The sequence below is a fragment of the Rhea pennata genome, chromosome 3 (genome assembly GCF_028389875.1).
Source record: "Rhea pennata isolate bPtePen1 chromosome 3, bPtePen1.pri, whole genome shotgun sequence".
Taxonomy (NCBI): domain Eukaryota; kingdom Metazoa; phylum Chordata; class Aves; order Rheiformes; family Rheidae; genus Rhea; species Rhea pennata.
This window is the reverse complement of record NC_084665.1, coordinates 73,812,807-73,832,361: the sequence shown is the minus strand read 5'-3', so window position 1 is coordinate 73,832,361 and position 19,555 is coordinate 73,812,807. Positions and strand designations below refer to the sequence as shown.

Here is a 19,555-nt window from a genome sequence, read left to right as displayed (position 1 = left end):
TACATTGATCCCTCTTTTGACTACAATCAAAATTGACTGAAATAATGTGGAAACACAAAAGAGAGGAATTCTCTCCTGGATATAGAGAAAAAGGACAAGTATTATCTATTTACGGAAAATTGATGAAAAAAATTGAACTTCTGACAGCTGCTCAAAGATTTTTGTCGATGTTGCACATTTTATACTTTTCACCTCCAGTACTAGAAAAGACTGACTGTATTTCAATTCAAAAAAATTTAGCTATATTTTAAGACACTCCCCTTTCCAACAGTACCTGTCTTTTAAAAATGAATTTGCTCTGGTAGCAAAGACATAAATCCCTCATGCTGTCCCCAGAGCCTGTGTCTTTAGGATTATTATAGATTAGATTATTATGGCAAGGAAGATTTAAATATCTCATTTACCTGAACAGCATCATAATACATTTTCCTGCCTTCTTCATCTGTCTTGCCCGACATCAGCCATGCCTTGAGCAAATACTCATAAAAGCTGTCCCCAAGGCCTCCAATGGAGACGTGATCTAAAAAGGGAGTGAACAGATTCAACAGCAATTTTATCTTCAATCTAGGCAATAAAACACAATTACTGTCAGAAATAGTGGTATATTAATGCATTTAAACATCTCATCCTACAGCAATCTTACAATAAATGTAATCTTGGAACCTCAGAAAAAACCTTAAATGATACAAAAAGAAAAAAGAAATTAATTGTTAACTTTTTCAGCAGGATAAAGCATCATATTTATTTAATGTCCATATAGTGCCACAGGAGTTCATAGCAAAGAAACTTAAGAAACATAGCAGAAAATTGTTGTAAGAATTCATAATTTTAGCATCTTGTTTGTGCTTACAACTTGCCCCATATAAAAATGTGTTAACCTAAGTTCTTTTTTTAAAAAAACGGGAAACAAAGGAGAACATACACTCTAATTTGACAGTTTCTTTCCCTCTTAATTGGCAGGCATTGATTATATTTGTTGTTTTATTCCCTAAAACTCCATTTAAGTCACTTCATTAAAAAAGCACAAGTTGGTGTTTTAGCTAAGTACCACAGAGTTGAATTTTAGGTTACTTAATGGCATTTGAAAAATTCCAGTGCATATATTTAAAAATGATATTACATTTTTAAACATCTGGCTGGCCTTAGAACTCAACAGTGGCTCTAAGGAAAAAAAGGGAGTATCAGCTCTGCCACATTTACCTGAGATTATTGTTATCACATTCTTTTATATGGAATTACTGTATGAAATGGTCTGATACTACAAATGCTGTGACTATTCAACTGCACACATTTAGGACTGGACACTATGAGCAATAACTACACACAAGTCAGGCCCCTTAATGTCAGCCAGACCACTCATGGGAAAGTTATTGATGATCTTGGCTGTTGGCAAAAAGTTGCACAAACTTGATGCTAAAAACATTCTTGGCAAAATCTGAAATGGTCTATCGTACGACTTCAGCATAGAACTCCTAAATACAGAAAATATTACAACTAAAAATCGTGTTTCTTTAAACTCGATTAAACTAAGAACATGTTAGTTAAAGATTTCCTTTTCTCAGTTGATATTGCCTGCTAAAATTAAGGTACTTGGCATTTACTGAGTCTTCACGTGAAAGGATTTCCAAGTGCCTCACTAGGACTGCTGTTTAAAGCAGTCAATTTTAGAGTGGGAAGGGGCTCCACTAATTTCATCTCAGAAATCCAGCACAGAGATGTGGGCACATATATTGCGCAGCAAGTCAGCGAGTCGTACAACAAATTTCTGGGCCTGAGAAAAGGAGGACACACATGGGATGATCCAAGTCGACAGACAGAATGAGACGCAGGTGTGTTAGTTGAGAGTCTATGGCACAGCTCATGTTTCCTAAGATTTAATTCTGATCTTAGCTCCAAAATTATGCCTCTGTTGGTGGAATTCCAAAGAACATAGAGAATTTATTTTTAAAATCCTTAATATTTTCTCTTCATGGAACACATCCTTTTGCCTACCATATGGAAAGCCATGCAAATGCAGATGATATTCTTTTTTTCTGTTAAATCTTGACTACCAGTGTTTTTTTTTCCCTCTACTAGCTTGTAACATGCAAACAACAATTTAGTTTTCTAAAGATATCTTCTCCCTTCACCAAACAAATACATTGTATCATCAAACCTAGATTATAAACAGCTCTTTTCCCTCCTTTTCTGAATGAGGTTTATTAAATTTCTGGAAAGAAAAAACCATTTATTTAATTATATGTTCATGATTCAAAAGGAAAAGAGGCTTCTTAAAAAAATGAGAATATTTTCTATGATGGGAGGCTGATCTTTGAACAGCAGCATTTAAATGACCTTTACAGTTTCCTAAATAAATTACCATAGAAACCTCTGACATTTGCAAACTAAATAGCACAAGCACAGTTTCATCAATAATAAGCCCTGTTATTATATACATTATTGCAGTAGACAAATCCAATTGACGCATGCTGCAGCAAATCACTGTCGGTTTACTGTCAAAATAACAAGGACTAAATGAATTTACAAGAACAGTGGCAGTGATCCAGCAGTGTCCTTCACAGTTACAGCACTGCTAGATAAGTAATGCTCAGAAACTGTTCTCCCCTCCCTACTCGATATTTGAGGGATAATACTTCTGTCTTGTACCAATTAAGGGTCTGTTTTGTCCCCCTTTTTTTTTCTCTCTGCTGTAATCAGCTGAAAGAAAGTCTGGAAAAGCAATCTCAAATAAAACACCCTTCAAGTCTTATGTTCCTGATCTGCTAGGAAAAAAAAGTCAGTATCTTCAAACAGAGGCAATTGAACTCAAAGAGGTACAACAAGTAAAGATCAAATTTGCTTTTGCTGCTTCAGCATGCCATGGACTGACCAGCATCAACATTTGCGTTCATCATTTGCACATGCAGAAAGCTAATTTCTATGGCAATATTACATGCTATTGGAAAACAGGGACAGTATAAACTTCAGATTTTCCTGTGCATGCCAACAAAACCTGTTAGTGCATAAGACACAATAATATTAAAATTAGGAAAATGTCAAACGCCATAAGACTGAGCTGGTATTTGACTGCCTCAACATAAATAAGGCAGAGATAATAATTGTGTCAACCACTAAAAAACAAACAAACAAACAAAACCTCTCATTCAGCTCACCAAGTAAATTACTGCAAGACTGTATAACTGAGCTTAGTGCCAGACTAAATAATGCCCCAGTTCAGCCATGTGCATTTGCTGACTCTCAGTACTGTTGCACGAGATAAAGTAGTTGGATCCAAATTTCTGCTTAGGGAAGTGGTTGGCTGACCTGCCTCCAGAAAGTTCATTTTTGTGTCTGATTAAAGCCAAGGGTAACTGACACTGGTTGAACGTGGGCTCACAGACTCTGTGGGGGCTTTCTAACCAAATCCAGTGCCTTTTGCTTCCAGTGGGAAGTTTTAATGTTTTATAAAGCCATGCTAAGCCCATACAGGTAAGCAGTGGGCAAACATCTTTTAGATCTGTAAACAGAATTAATAATATAGCTTTTAGAAACAGACTAACTGGAGTCAAGTGGCCATATAAACTGAGCTGCCACTACTACCTCAAAGTGTAGCAGACTTTTTTTTTTTTTTTTTTTTTAAATGAAGGGAATACTTCTGATTCATAAACGACATGGCCTTAGACTTGAAGGGACAATGCAACTGAGTATCACCACCTTTATGGACATACATATTTTTTTTAATCATCAACTGATATATAGTATTCAAAAAAAATATTTTATTCAGTAGAACACTTTGCCTTTGTGAAAACTAGCCAATATATGCATACTGCAGCCAGTTCCACACTGACTTCAAAACCTTACTTTCAGCTTAGGTGAATCCTAAGCAAACTATTATATCGGAGAACTTCTCAAACCCTTCCCCTCTCTGGCATTGTCTAACCACCTCCAACACTGATAAACTCTGGAACAGTGTCAGCTACATGACTGGTTTCAGACCAAGACAGCATAAACAGGCTATCTTCGTTGTTTTTCTTTAAACCCTGCCAGGACAAAAAAGAGTAAGTCGATAAAAGAACAAGAAGTTACATGACTGGGACGGTGCTGGACTGAAAGTGGACAAAGAAGAAATAAGAGTCTCTAAAAACACCCTCCTGGACACTACTGCAGGCTTTCAGCATACTATATAATGTTGTTATGTATAGCAAGAAAAGGGTCAGTGACCAGGAAGGAGCTAAGTAGTTCAAGTGCTCAAAGCATTTTATTACACTCTTTCCCATCTACTTCTGGTGTGTCCGATGATTGTTCCGAGGGAATCAATGCCATCACTGTTCTCTTCCATTTGCTTCCTTAATTGTTTGCCAACAGTGTTAAACTTCAACAGAACTCACAGCTGGTATTAACTGGAAAGACTTCTTTAATGTCCGTTGGGCTACGCTAGTCTGAAAATATGGAAATCAGTCCAGATAAGCTGGTAATGTTTTCTTAAACAGCTGGTTTAGACAGCATTTTAGACTCTTCAATAAAAGATTTTCTGGAAAGGACTTTGTGGACTACAAAGCATGCACATTCAGACATTCTCCTACTTATACAGGTCATATTGAAAGCTCAGAAGTATATTAAAAGTAGAATTATTATTTTTAAATGTGCTGTATTTTTGTATTACAGAAAACTCAGAGACAACGTGAGGCATCAACAAAATATATGATAGATAGAAAGAAGTTAACATCTAAAAATAGCATACTGGTATGTTCACAGCACCGGAGAACCAATCTACTTACGCTGGCCCCATTGGCCACTGCTGGGATTCAGATAGTTGGGGTACAGGCCTTCTGGTTTATCCAGTCGATTCAGAACTTTTCGAATGTTCATCACCTATTAGAAGGGTACAAAACACTTAAGCACTGATCCAGTTTTCCAAAAAATAAAACAGCATCGATATAGAAGTGGTAAAGTGCAAATATACCATAAAATAAAAATAGTATAACTGAAGATATGCACTGTGTATCAGGATATTTCTATACACTCACATAATTTTTAATAAATAACCTCTCAGCTGATGTCACCATCTAAAGAAGCTCTGCAAATCCTCCAGAGTTTCTGTGCCAAGGGCTGGTAAGGAGATGAGACACTAGAAGCAAGCTCCAGAATATCTTGCTCCGCCACAGGATACAGAAATTCATGGTGGGTAGTTGCCTTAACTAAGTGCAGCTACTTCAGCATTACGTCCCTCAAACATCCAAACTAGAAATGCTATTATGTATTAAGCCCATCACCCGGTTGAGATGCAGCAGTGACCTGGGCTTCATGCAGCAAGAGCTGAGTACACTCCGAGCTCTCCCCGGCACCCCGAGGGAAGTGGCGGCACAGGGGAGGCCCAGGGAAACGCTCACGGTCCACATGCTCTGCAGCTTGACTCATCCACCAGTGCAGTTCATCGCAGCGCACATGAAATAATTTAGACTGCATTTAACATGAAATTTAGCCACTGGGGAGAACGAAGATCATGACAAACGCAAACCAGAAATCTCAGCAAAGCTGTTCACTCCTTTAAGTTGTTATATAAGCAGTATTCATTTTAGTAGCATTTATTATAAATAGTATTCATCATTGCTTTTAGAACTACTACTAAAAATTTGGAATCTCAGTGTTAATTAGATTTTTAGATAAATAACATGGCCCAGAAGGCATAATGTTGTGTGCTCGTTGGAATAAGACTACAAAACTAAAACAGGTGCAGGTTGAAAAGCAAGAAAAATTGAGCGAGGCAGAGAGAGAGGCAGAGAGAAAGAGAGAAAAAGAAAAGATGTAGCATATTAAGAACAAGATCCATGTACTGTTTAAGCACCAAAAGAAAAAGTAAAATTTGCTTGAGAACTGAGGGCTGGGGTCAGGGGGGATTAGCAGGCATTACAGCTGTCTTGTCAACGGAGGTTTTTGTCTTGTTTTGTTCTTTTCCCCAAAGAATGCTCGGAGCACATTTTTTACAGACACTTGAATGTAAGAGCTTTCTGACCTCACTGACAGCAATGATGTCATCTTGCATTTTAAAAGACAAAAGTTACTGCAGTGACTGCAAGGCAGCCCTGGCCCTTTGCCTTCTACAAGTATCACGTGTTATCTCCAATATGACGTTCATTTTTATTTTCAACATATTCAGGAAAAGTGCTGAAGAAACTCCATGGTCTGACTGTTTAAATGTAACGTTAACTTAAAATATAAACACGGGTGTTACATGTTATGGGGCCTGGAAAGTACTAGTCTCAAGAAGATGCATCGCAGTAACTTTGGAAAAGGTCTCTGTCTCTATAAACAATATGAAAATGCAAAATCAATTAGGGTCTGCCTAGAAAACATCCACCTCCTGCAACAAATATTTACAACTGAGGAAAATCCAAATCTCTCCGCAGGGATAGTTAATCTCCCCAAGACGTGATTTATCTTTAGAACACAATTTTTCCTGAACAGTCTAACCTTTTCGGCAAACAGCGGGTTTCCAGACAGGTGGCTCAGGTGTATGAACTCCAGGTGCAACGTCCCAAACTCTGCCAAAATGCTGCTGCCGCCAGAGGCCCACGGCCAATTTCGACCGATCCCACTGAAGCATGGGTGGAGGGAAAAGAGAAACAGAAAATAAGCATGAGCATTCATAAAGCAATGCTAATTAAACAAATCGTGTAATGGCTATATTTTATGAGTAGAAGGTAACGAATTTAAGAAATTTTCCACCTCCGGCAAAGGCGCCACGCTTCGGCAGCCTTCCGTGACTTTGTAACAGGACCTTGGACTATTTCAGTCCACTTCTGCCCTAGGTTTATAAGATCACTTCCTGCAACAAGCCAGTCTTTTAGTTCATCAATAGCTCTATTACACATATCATTGTATCAGTTACGGCATCATATTTAAAGAAAATATAATAAAAATATTCTCAAACCTCACTTGCTTTCCTCGCATCTAGCACAACAAACTCCAATCCTAACTGTCTTCATCCTTCTTCAGGGCAAGTGTTTATTACCTTAAAATACTGGATGGGCATTTGTGGTATATCTGGCTTAATATTAGAGATCTTCAGGGGAGTAGGATACTTCGGCATTGTCTGACAGGGCATTTTTACCAGGATCAGTAATTTCAATTTTAATTAAGACTCAAAGATACTTCAGAGCAAAATTAATCCCTGGTTTCATGCTTAGAGTAGAGAAAAATGAATTTCTTGTTAAATCTCCACTAGAAACTAATGCTGGTTGAAATTCAGGAGAAAAACTTTTAGTGTTTCATTAAAAAAAGCTTTTTTCCCCTCTTGAAATTTTTATCAGAAATATTCAGGAAAAAAAAAAAGAAATTAAAGAAAAGCTAGCCACTTTCTTGAGCATCGGGATGAACAATGACATATCAGAGCAGCACATTACTACCATGAGTATTAGAAATAAGCAGACTTATTAAATGCTGGATTGTCTCCTTTTTTACAGTTCTAAATAGCATTAAAAACACCCACCCATGCAGGCACGTATATATGCATGTATACGAATTTCTTAATTTTACTTTTGCATATAAGCAGTCGCTAGAGTCATCAGTTAGCACTTATACAAGCATGAAAATAAGACATTCTTCTCGAGTTAAAACGTGATTCATATTTTGAAAAGAAAAACAAAACAAGAAATCCAGCTTCAGTTCATTATGATGGACTTTGTCAGTTCTATTAAATTTTCTGTTAAAATTCCTTCTGCAAAAGGTCAAATATCTATGCCTAAATTTCAATCAATATAATGAAATGAAATCTCCTGTAAAGTTATTTCCCCACTAGCCATATTAACACATTATTTTGAAATTTCTATCATACACAAAAAATAAAAACAAGTCATTCCGCTTTAAAAGCAAAGTAAAGAATACGAATAAAGAACACGTTTTCGTTTTCATGTGCTGCCTTTAATCTCTGCATTGCCTTCTGTCTGTCCAGCCTTGAGTTGACGGTGCCTTTGGAACCCACTGAGGTACTACCAAAAATAAACCTAGAATATTACCTACTGATAGATGTACTTATATCCTATTTCTGAAGTACCTTAGCATCTGTCAAATACTTCCCATAGGTATACTATAGATTTTTTTTTTCTAGACCATAAAAAGCATTGAAATGACTAAATTTATTTTGAATGCTGAGTGGAGGGAGAAGTTGTTGGAACAAAATGAAAGAGATCTGATGAGGCTCCTCTGACTGACCATAAAGGTGCAAGAGACTGAGACATGTGGAAGTCCTCAGACACAAATGATTGCACAAAACTCCAAAGGAGAATAGCCTTTCTAATCTTAACTGAAGACAAAATCAATAATGAACTAAAGGTACAGCAAAGATGCACACAATCCAACTTCTATACGATATTTATATGACAGAAACAGAACACAAGCTTTATGGGATCTAAATAGCTCATTGATTTAAGAGCAAACTCACAGTGCTTTTGACATTTGATGCAAAAAAAAAAAAAAAAAAAAAAAAAGAAAAAGTGAAGAAAACACCGATTTGTCTTACAAGCTGTCTGCACTTTAATCTACCTTGGGTCAGAATTTAACCAATTGGTGCCATAAAGCCTTGGTTATCGTGGAAAATAAGATCAAGATGAGTACCACAGACAAAGTGTCTGGAAACCTCCTATGGACTGGAGAGCCTACATCTTGGGTCATTCACCCAAGAAACAGGTACAATTTTTACAGGCACTTGAATATAAGCGCTTTCTGACCTCACTGACAGCAATGATGTCATCTTCATTTTGAAAGACAAAAGTTACCGCAATGACTGCAAGGCAGCCCTGGCCCTTTGCCTTCTACAAGTATCACGTGTTATCTCCAATATGACGTTCATTTTTATTTTCAGCTTATTCAGGAGTACTGTACTGGCCAAAATCCTGCCTAATTGCTGAATTCTAGAATGAATGATTTTAGCTTGTCTTCAAATTATCTAGATTAAAAGAGATGAGATAACACTCTACAGGTAAACAAAGCTGGCTCCAAAAAAAAAAAAAAAAAAAAAAAAAAATCAAGGATCTGAGAAGTTACCATGTTTTGGTGCAATAAGCCAAAACCCAACTTCTTTTTCTATTAAATTGCTCAGTAAATCTCAAGTTGGAAACATTGAACTGTTCCTGCAATAATGCACTGGTCAAATTTGGCTGAAAACGTAGCAAGTTCCTACTTTGCACGCCATCAGGACTTTTGCTGATATCAACACATTTTGTCAGAACATTTTGATATACTGCATTTTGGCAACCAGAAAAATTGCCAAACAGAGCCATTGAGAGGTTTTCTGCAGGCTACAATGTATTCAATACAAGTTTTACTGTAAGTAGCAGGTTCATATATATGATGGTGTGAGAACATAAACTCCTAGTGCAATGAAAGTAGGAAGAAACATCCATGTTGCATCCATGTACTTTTTAGGGTGTCTCTGTTGCTTTTAATTGGGACAGGTGATCAAAAAGAAAAAGAATGGACATCTTTCTGGCAACTGTGGAAAATAATTACGACAAGGTTAGGAGAATCTGCTGGTTTTGACTCATGGGTGTCCTATGTCAAAATTGGTAAGCTTATTTCAACAAATGGTAGAACTGAAGAATTGAAACTTCAGTGTCTTTAGCTGGTTCTCCTGCAACCTCAGCTGTGGGGGTCTGCTATCCCATCATGTATTTCACCTTTAGGAGCAACAAAGCAGTCAGGTTGTCCATATTCCCTCCGAATATCTGGAGGGGTGGAAACGGCAACCACAATGCTGCTTCTGGCTCCATTCAGCTCTATCTTTATTTTAAGGTGATCCTCCAGAATGCAGGACAATTCAGATAATCAGTTCTCAAAGAGGCATCATGAGAACCTGGGAGACACTCGTACAAACCTCTCAAACATGCAGAATGAGAAAGATTTCATACCCTGTGATCCTTTTCAATCAGGGAAGGTAGGCTATTAACAGACTCTTGGCTTAAAGAAAGGAAACTGAAGATGGGTGCTTGTATTTTAGTGAATTTTCCTAAGTACTGCTGTTCTTTCCAACTTTCTTTCTATTGCAGAAATTCATATTAAAGCATAACCATCACCTGGCCTGTCCGACAGCAGCATCCCATCCCTGGGCCACCAGCTATGACCAGACACCAACCCCGCCGGAGGCCAGGGAACAGGTGGGTGAGGCAGAGCCACACAGAGGTCTTCTGGCAACTTCTTGAATCTTTTTTTCTCCTTATACCCCCTCCTGCTTCCCTTAGGTGTATTTCATATCCCTCCTTGTGGCTCACGCCCTAAGTGTGAGTATTTTAAATAAAGTCGAATTATTACCTCTCTTTTTCATGAAAGAAAGGACCCCCACCCCGCCCCACATCCTGCAAAAGACCCCTGAATCGCCATTTGGTCTTATAGACAGTTAGCAGCAACTACTCAGATAATTTTCCAAGTATAATATGACCGCTCCTCCAAATTTTAACCTTAAAATTTTAACAGCAGAGGACTAAAAAGCATGGCTCATAACAAAGGCTGCGTAACTCAGCACACCGACGTCGTGTATCAGCTGAAGAACTGATCACAACTGCAGATATGGAAATAAGAGAGCAGAGAGGGTATTTGCAGAGATGAACCTCTCCAGGGCTTCCCTGACAACCAGTGCAGAGAGAGACAGCAAAATTAAATCACTCTTTAGAGGAGATTAACCTGGAGATGGACTCTCTCTCTACAGAGCAAACCTACAGAGACCAGTCTCATCTACACTAATAGCCCTTTCCCAATCCCCAAATCTCCTCAAGATTTGCATTAGCTTCTCAGATATCAGATTAATTTTATGGATCTTTAAAAACTAGAAATGGAGATTAATTCTTTATAACTTTGTATTTTTAATTCTTGAATTAAAAAATGAAAGTTTTCCTATCTGGGAATTTATTTTTAATGGTCTCTTTCTGGATAAGCCACACTTCTGATGACATTTATTTAAAATGTTGCAAGACAATTATTAAGAAGATTAAATTAAAAAAAGAAACTCTTTCTGCAGTACTGTGACAAAAAACACCACAAAGTCTGTGAAACTTGTACACCTAGCCAGTCACAGCTGTGCAGATGGTGCCATAGGTTGCTCATTACAGTCCTGAAATCGTAAAATAAACAAGTTAACACAACATGTTAGGAACATGTCAGACATTCAAACATCACTTCCTCCAAGCTCAAGAGCGGTGCATCCCTATGAGTAAGAAGTGCAGCAAAAGGGGCAGGAGACCTGCATGGGTGAGGAAGGAGCTCTTGGCCAAATTCAGACAGAAGAAGAAAATACACAGACTGTAGAAGAGGGGACAGGCTACTTGGGAGAATTATAGGAATGCAGTCAGAGTATGTAGAGATGCGGCGAGGAAGGCTAAGGCCCAACTGGAATTGAGTCTGGCACTGGACGTCAAGGACAATAGGAAGGGCTTCTTCAAATACATCAGCAGCAAGGGGAGGACTAGTGAAAATGTGGGCCCACTGCTGAATGGGGCGGGGGCCCTGGTGACAAGGGATACAGAGAAAGCAGAATTACCGAATGCCTTCTTCGCTTCAGTCTTCACTGCTAAGGGCAGCCCCCAGGAATCCCAGAGCCTGGATGTGAGGGAGAAAGTCTGGAGAAGGGAAGACTTTCCTTTGGTTGAGGAGGATAGGATTAGAGACCTTCTGGGCAGGCTAGACATCCACAAATCCATGGGCCTGGATGGGATGCACCCACGGGTACTGAGGGATCTGGCAGATGTTGTTGCCAGCCTGCTCTCCATCATCTTTCAAAGGTCCTGGAGAACTGGAGAGGTGCCTGAGGACTGGAAGAAAGCCAATGTCACTCCAGTCTTCAAGAAGGGCAAGAAGGAGGACCCAGGCAACTATAGGCCGCTCAGCCTCACCTCCATCCCTGGAAAGGTGATGGAACAGCTCATTCTGGATGTCATCTCCAGGCATATGGAGGAAAAGAAGGTGGTCAGGAGCAGTCAGCATGGATTCACCAAGGGGAAATCCTGCTTAACCAATCTGAGAGCCTCCTATGATGGAATGACTGGCTGGGTAGATGGGGGCACAGCAGTGGACGTTGTGTACCTTGACTTCAGCAAGGCTTTTGACACTGTCTCCCAGAACATCCTCCCAGAGAAGCTCAGGAGGTGTGGGTTAGACGAGTGGACAGTGAGGTGGATTGAGAACTGGCTGCAAGGGAGAGCTCAGAGGGTCGTCATCAGTGGCGTGGAGTCTAGTTGGAGGCCTGTGGCTAGTGGAGTCCCCCAGGGCTCAGGACTGGGTCCCATCCTGTTCAACTTCTTCATCAATGACCTGGATGAGGGGACAGAGTGCCTCCTCAGCAAGTTTGCTGATGATACCAAGCTGGGAGGAGTGGCTGACACACCTGAGGGCTGTGCTGCCATTCAGAGAGACCTGGACAGGCTGGAGAGCTGGGAGGAGAGGAACCTCATAGTACTGAACAAGGGCAAGTGCAGGGTCCTGCACCTAGGGAAAAATAACCGTAGGCACCAGTACAAGGTGGGGGCTGACCTGCTGGAGAGCAGCTCTGCAGAGAAGGACCTGGGAGTGCTGGTGGACAACAAGTTGACCATGAGCCAGCAATGTGCCCTTGTGGCCAAGAAGGCCAATGGTCTCCTGGGGTGCATTGGGAAGAGTGTTGCCAGCAGGTGGAGGGAGGTGATCCTGCCCCTCCACTCAGCCCTGGTGAGGCCTCATCTCAAGTCCTGTGTCCAGTCCTGGGCTCCCCAGGACAAGAGAGACATGGAGCTACTGGGGAGAGTCCAGCGTAGGGCTACAAAGATGATCAGAGGGCTGAAGCACCTGCCCTATGAGGAACGGCTGCGAGAGCTGGGCCTCTTCAGCCTGGGGAAGAGGAGACTGAGGGGGAATCTTATCAACGTGTACAAGTACCTGAAGGGAGGGTGTCAAGGGGACGGGGACAAACTCTTTTCAGTTGTCCCGTGTGACAGGACAAGAGGCAATGGGCAGAAACTGAAGCACAGGAAGTTCCGCCTGACCGAGAGGGGGAATTTCTTCCCTGTGAGAGTGACGGAGCCCTGGCACAGGTTGCCCAGAGAGGTTGTGGAGTCTCCTTCTCTGGAGATCTTCCAGGCCTGCCTGGATCCATCCTAACATGCTCTAGGTGACCCTGCTTGAGCAGGGAGGTTGGACTAGATGATCTCTAGAGGTCCCTTCCAACGTTACCGATTCTATGATTTCCATCACGGAAATAGTTTTATTTCCTCTGCAATATTTCAGCCCAGCGAGCAAAACCTCCAAAGGCACATTCTATTTTGGCTAAACTGGTAATTATTTCTATGCATGGCTCTCTTCTTTTTTAATAAATGTCTTCCTTTTATAAAAGTCAGTATATCTACATAATGACTAATCACTGCATTTCTAATGAAGTGCTTATACAGTGTAAAAGCTTTCAGTCTTATCTGCCACAACCATTCCTTTATAATAATATTTTAATTTAATTATGTCAACTAGGTCTCCTTAAAATAAATGAAGAGAGGTCAGCACAGTCAAGTTTTCACTTAGATGCTCAATGTCTATTTCTAACTTTAAAGAAAATATATTTAAAAGATTAAGTTGCTACAGAGACATAGATGGCATAAAATATGTCAAAATGATAAATAAAACTTATTTACTTCCAGCATTTACAAGCAAACGAATGCACTTAATAACAAACAATTAGTATGTTCTAAATATATATTTTGTGACACATATGCCAACACAATAATGTTAATAATGGGAAAAAATATTTCATTGGTACTGTAGCTGCATACTGTGATTCCCAGAGGAATATAGCTGAGGAGTCACTATGGCAGACAAGAAGATGGTTCTCAGAGGCCATTTTCAGAATATCTAATGTTTCATACATTATTTAGGATTGCCACCTCTGAAAATGCTTTCATAAGGATGATTTTTAGTCTTGCCCTGAATGGAAGCAGTTGTCCATATATCATAAAAATAAATGAACAGCACATTCTTCTATCAACAGAAACCAATGCTGATGGTTAAACACATATCTCTTGCTAACAATCTGCTAAGAAAGAATTTAAATCAAAAATCCTACACCAAACTGGGTAATTAAGGGGTGATCAGCTGTTGATAGTCCAGAGAAGAGGTTCTCTGCAAATGCCAGTGCTGCATCTTTGTCCATTAAATACTGCAGCTACACAACGTTAATCATGCGTGGTTTATGATTTTTACGCGGAAGCTGGGGTGATGAATAAAGTTATTTCATCAGAGGTTCACGCTTTTTGAAACACACAAAAAACAACACCCATGGAGCACACAAGCAACGCCTGCTGAAGTTTCAGCTACTGAATTTGATGACTTACATCCTCAGAAGATATTGTAGCAGACAGTTCCCTTCACACGGTTCCCTGAAGGGTACACCACCGGAGATCTTGCTGTAAGGGACTTTTCTCACAAGCACTGAAATCAATCATTTTTTGTTAACACCTAGCAAACACCTAACTCAATGCATTTCTATTTTTTCCAGAGGAAATATGGGAACACAGAGATCCCAGCCGTGCCTGAACTGCAACTCAACTCTTTCACCTTACCCTATAGGCACATCCTCTCAGGACAGCACCTTGTGTGCACAGTCAAACAGGGCCATCCACGATGGGGCTAGCACTCTACCTGTATGCTTTTAGCCCCACCACCAACTGCCAAACACCTTCCCATCCAGCTTTCAGTAAATTGCAATTAGTTTTTTTGCACTCCTCTGTGAGCTTCCCTCCCCACCCCCCCCCAAAACAGCATCAGCCAAGGAAGGCAGAATGCCTGCTGGTAGTCTGACTTTTCCACAGTATGTCTTTTCCTAGAAAGGAAAATTATAATAATCTGGTTAAGCATTTCTCACACAATGCCACAACAGCTGGAGACAGCAGAAAAAGAAACTTAAATCAGCTGGCTAGCCTACGCGGTAGTTTTTCGATCCCTGTTTTATTCCTCTGTTTTGCTAGAATCTCTCAGGCAAATGCTAGCAGCTGGTTAGTGCTTCAGCTGTGGCAATGAATGTGCAACTCCCCCTGCCCTTGCCTAATCATTGCCCAGCTGGTAGCTTCCCGCTCAGCTGAGCTGTCCTTTCCAAACACCGACCTACACCAGCAATTACCTGGTGAGGCGATTTCTAGGGATGCTGCCTCAGCAGGAGGAGGTAGCCAGTGAATTAGTATCATCAGCAACTGCGCAATGAGACTAACAATAAAAGTGGCTACTTAATTTTACAGTGCTACAGGGAATGAAAAAAAATTCTGTGCTGTAACATCAAACACAACACAAATGGTTTTTGTACTGTAACAAATGAGAAAATGAATAGAGATAGCCCCCAAAGCTACCAGTTTGAAAATATTAATTTTGTCTATTTGCCTAGTCATGTTCAGTGTCACCACTAATGTACCCTGATCTCCTGGCAACTTCAGTCCTGACAGCACAGGAGATTCATCAATTTATATTGGAAGCACATGCACATCACCTTCTGGCTGAGGACTAGAAATGAGGGTAGGACAAGTCAGATTACTGTGGCTGACCTTTCATCATGTGGGAAACGATCAGGGCAGCTCCAGACAGAGAAGGTAATAGGAAATAACTCTTAAAAGAAGATGTCCAACATTTCCTCATGAGGATTGTCAGGCCTCTCAAAGCTAATATATGTGGCACGCTTTCCAGTACAGACATTGTGGAGATGTCTGTCTGTAACAGGGCGAGAGAAGAGCAAGCAGTTTCCTTGTGCCCCTGTTAATTTTAAGAAGGAAGATGGGACCAGTCAGAATAGTTTTCAGATTCTCGAGGATCAACAGTCGTTTAAGAGACCTAGGCACATCAGTCACATTGTCAGTGGCTAAATTTTCTAAGAACAAGCTACCCTCTTGCCAACTTTTTTGCTTTTCGCCTTTATTAGGAGACCTGTCAAGCAACCTTCAGAGATCTCCTAGAATGGTCACTATTTTCTCATGATACTTGCAGGCAAAAAACGAAAATGCTAAACAATCATGGAATGAATTTCAAGTGGCCTGATCTTGGTCAAGATGACAAGCCTTGCAGGCAGTTTCTCTAGAAGCAGGTCTGAACAGCAACAGAGATTGAAGAGAAACAGAAAAGAAAACAAAACCAAACCAGGCCTAGTTCTAGCTGTGGGAAAGAAAAGCTGAAGGCAACCTGCGTTTTTCTTTTCTCTGATTAGGTTGTTGCATACTTAGTGTTTGGTTCACTAAAATAGCAAAGCAGAAACCAGACGCTGCACCTGTGGGGTCAGCGAGAGGGAGAGTTGGCTGGGAAAATGTCTGTACGAGGAGAAGGGACTCTATATTCACAGGGATGGAGAAAAGGGTATGAAATCTCCAATAACAACCTGGGCTGTGGTCTTCACCAGGACAAGTCCCCACCTCCCAGAAGGATCCAGGCAGTGTGAAGAGGCGTTCGAAGGATGCATGCATTTAAAGACATACAGAGGAGGCTAGAGAGTTACCACTGCTCCACATCCAAGTCATGGTCCATGAAACCCCACTAAATACCCTTAGGCCAGTAAAACATCACTGCTCAATACCATCCCAAAACTTGCAGTCATGTCAATAGCACCAGTCTCACTATGGTGGAAACCACTTGCTCACCCTTAGGTCAGCCTACTGATGGCCCTGGGGAAAATATTCAGGTGAGTGAACACTGAAAAGAACAGGAGAGGCAGAGGGAACAGGAAGAACCAAGAGATGGGGGCCAGCAAAAAACAAGATGAAGAGGAGACAATCTCACCTGGCCATGGAGCAGAGCCCCGTGACAGCGTCTGCCGGAACAGCATGCTTTACCACACACATTCAAATCTGCCAGCTGCTAAGAATGAAAACAGGACGCCCTCTCCAAAGGCTCTGAAAACCACCAGGCACCAACAGATACCTCTTTTGTGATCCACAAGTTTTGAACACCTGCATTTGGCAATACTGTTGTCTCTTGATGCTTAAAGTAATAGGAATACCTTAATCTTACTCCATTCAGGCTGTTCAGCAGCTTTGTTTATGTCAAACTTCTGTTTCATTCCTCTGTGGAAATATAACTGAATCTCCTTAGGACTTTACTGGCAAGGCTTTACAATCCCTTCCTGGTGGCTGTCTGCCCTGTGACTCTTATAACACTAATGGTACCCAAAAGGGGGATCAAAGCTAGAGGAACTGCCACCGTGAAGTAAACTAACAGAGCAGCAAGCGTAGGTGTATGCACCCTGTGGAGGATTGCGAGAGAGGGAGAGACGCTTAGTAGCCAAGCAGTACATAATTTAAGATGTCCTTATTAGAAGTGTCAAGTGTACAAATGTAATTTTCAGTGTCACCATCTAAAAATGTACTAAAACTGTACTTATTAATGTAATCATCTCTGATAAAAATTATCTATTTAGGCACAGCACAGCCCTACACATGTCTGCTGCAATGCACTAATGAATAAACTAAACAATTCATGCTTCCTATTACTTTATGCACTAAAGGTTTAACTAATCAATTTCCAAGGACTAAAAAAGCAGGAGGGAATACAACACAACAGAGCAAGGTTCGAGATAATAAGTACCAGCATGGACTACTTTTAATCAAGTCCCTGAAGAAAAGCGAAAATAACAGGAAATGAAAAGTCATGAATAGAAGTCTACAGCTCTGCCATCCAAGCGATAATAAATTAGACAGTGTAAAAGAAGAAGGTATTAGAATAAAATTCCCTACAGTAACAACTTTTATAATTCAGTATAAGTAGGTTTAGTGACAGCCAAAAAAAAGAAGAAAAAAGAAAAACCCACAATCCTGTTCTCAGAAGCCAATGAAAAACACACTCTAAGCAGATATTTGCCGATGAAAAAAGTTTTGAGAGTTCATGAAAAATACCACTTATTTATGGTCTCTTTCTCTCTCGTATGCCTTTTGATACTAAAAACCGAACAAACTTCATTTTTCTTAGTCTAGAGGTTATTTCAGAACTTTACATTTTGCATTTTAAAATAAGACTGCTTTCTGCTTTAAACCATCATAGCCATGGCTATCAGCACTGCCCATGTACGTTGCTCAGTACATTTCTTTATAGAACTCTACTCTTATTAGTTTTACATCACTTTCTGACATGCAGCTTCTAGACTTTCTTTTTTCCCTGCCAAGGGTCTGCTATAAATTTTCCCCCTGAAGACTGGTGATTGATTCTTTCCTTTTAATCACTGACTTTGGATTCAATCAGAGCCCAACCACATTATAATTCCTTCACTAATAACTAATATTCCAGCTTTGCTAAATTTTTCTTGCATTGTCTCAGTCGCATTGTTCACGTGCAAACAAAGCTTATTCATTTCCTTTTTCCGTAAAAGCACTTCTTACACAACAGAAAGCTATGAGGATGACTACTTAAGCATTTTGCATTAAGAGGAGACTAGCTAAAACATAAACGATATGGCAAACTGGTGCTAGAACCCAGAACCTCTCCATCTCCTTTTTCTTCTATGTGCTTCTTTTTGCGGCCCCTTCTTTCCGGCCACACAGCTCTTTCAGTGCTCCTGAATGGTGGGGCACCTCCCGTGGAAGAGGAAAATCCTCCTGTTCTATTTACAGGGCACCCTTGTGGGAAGCAGCAGATACTGAAAAGAAGCCTCATTTCATCTCCTAAAAAAGGTGTGAAGCAATACATGGCCAGGAAATTGAATGTAGCGTTTTTCATACAGATGCCAGCGTGGGCGCAAAGTGAAACAGAGATTTTACAGGCAACTTTATTTTCAAGATTTGCTAACTTTGCAAGCTGCCTGTGCACAGGTACTGCAATAGTTTGGGCTTCTGGTAGTGAATGATAAAGCCTGCCACAAAATACTCACCTCAGTTGCTATGATGTGAGTAAAAGCCGCAAAGGTATGTGAGGTATTCTTTTTTTTTTTTTTTTTTTTTTTTTAGGGGAGGTCAATAAAACATGCTGTTTGTGGGTCTAATGTTGGACAGATGATTGCGGACAGCTTAGTGATGAATTTTGGAGGTTAGTAGAGAAAGCACTCTTTCACTCTCCCAGCTGACTTCTGTATTACCAGATATTCCTCCCTTCATTACTAGTGACCTGAGATCTTAAGTTGTGTCCGTGCAGCCTCCAGTGAAAAGTACCAAGGCATGTTTCTGTGATGCAGATTCTGTACCAGTGATCACTTCTAGTTCAGGCTAAAACCACTCATAATCAAATCAAAAAGTACAGTGTAATAGAATATCATGAAAACAGTAGCTTCCTTATCAGAAGAGCAGGAGTCACATTTTCAAGGAAAGTCAATATTGATCTTTGGGACAGGACAAAATCCAAGTATTAGGTCTTTCCAGTTTGATGAGGAGTTTTCAGGGCAGAGAAAAATTCAACCCATCAAAGCAAAGGATAGAAAATAGAAATGTTTCATGTAGCCTCTCAACACTAATTTTATAATGCTCTAGATCACCCTAATCTCAATCTTGGTCATTTTAAAACAAAATTGATATATGCTTTATCTAAATCATATTCATTTCTTACTACTATACTGTACCTTTAAAAAGTGATTTTAATTTTTCAGTCTTCTGAACTCAAATAGCTTTTATTAGCCTCT

General features: G+C 40.2%; 1 protein-coding gene across 4 annotated transcripts in view; it reads right to left on the bottom strand.

The window, feature by feature from the left end:
• Positions 1 to 19,555, bottom strand: part of MAN1A1 (mannosidase alpha class 1A member 1) — a 146,138-nt gene that overhangs the window by 23,848 nt on the left and 102,735 nt on the right. For all 4 annotated transcript variants that reach the window (XM_062572615.1, XM_062572617.1, XM_062572616.1 and 1 more), the window contains 3 exons: positions 6,451 to 6,574; positions 4,758 to 4,851; positions 405 to 520 (listed from right to left, as the gene is read on the bottom strand). In XM_062572615.1, the coding sequence (XP_062428599.1) occupies positions 405 to 520; positions 4,758 to 4,851; positions 6,451 to 6,574 (334 nt within the window). The remainder of the gene's footprint in view (positions 1 to 404; positions 521 to 4,757; positions 4,852 to 6,450; positions 6,575 to 19,555) is intronic.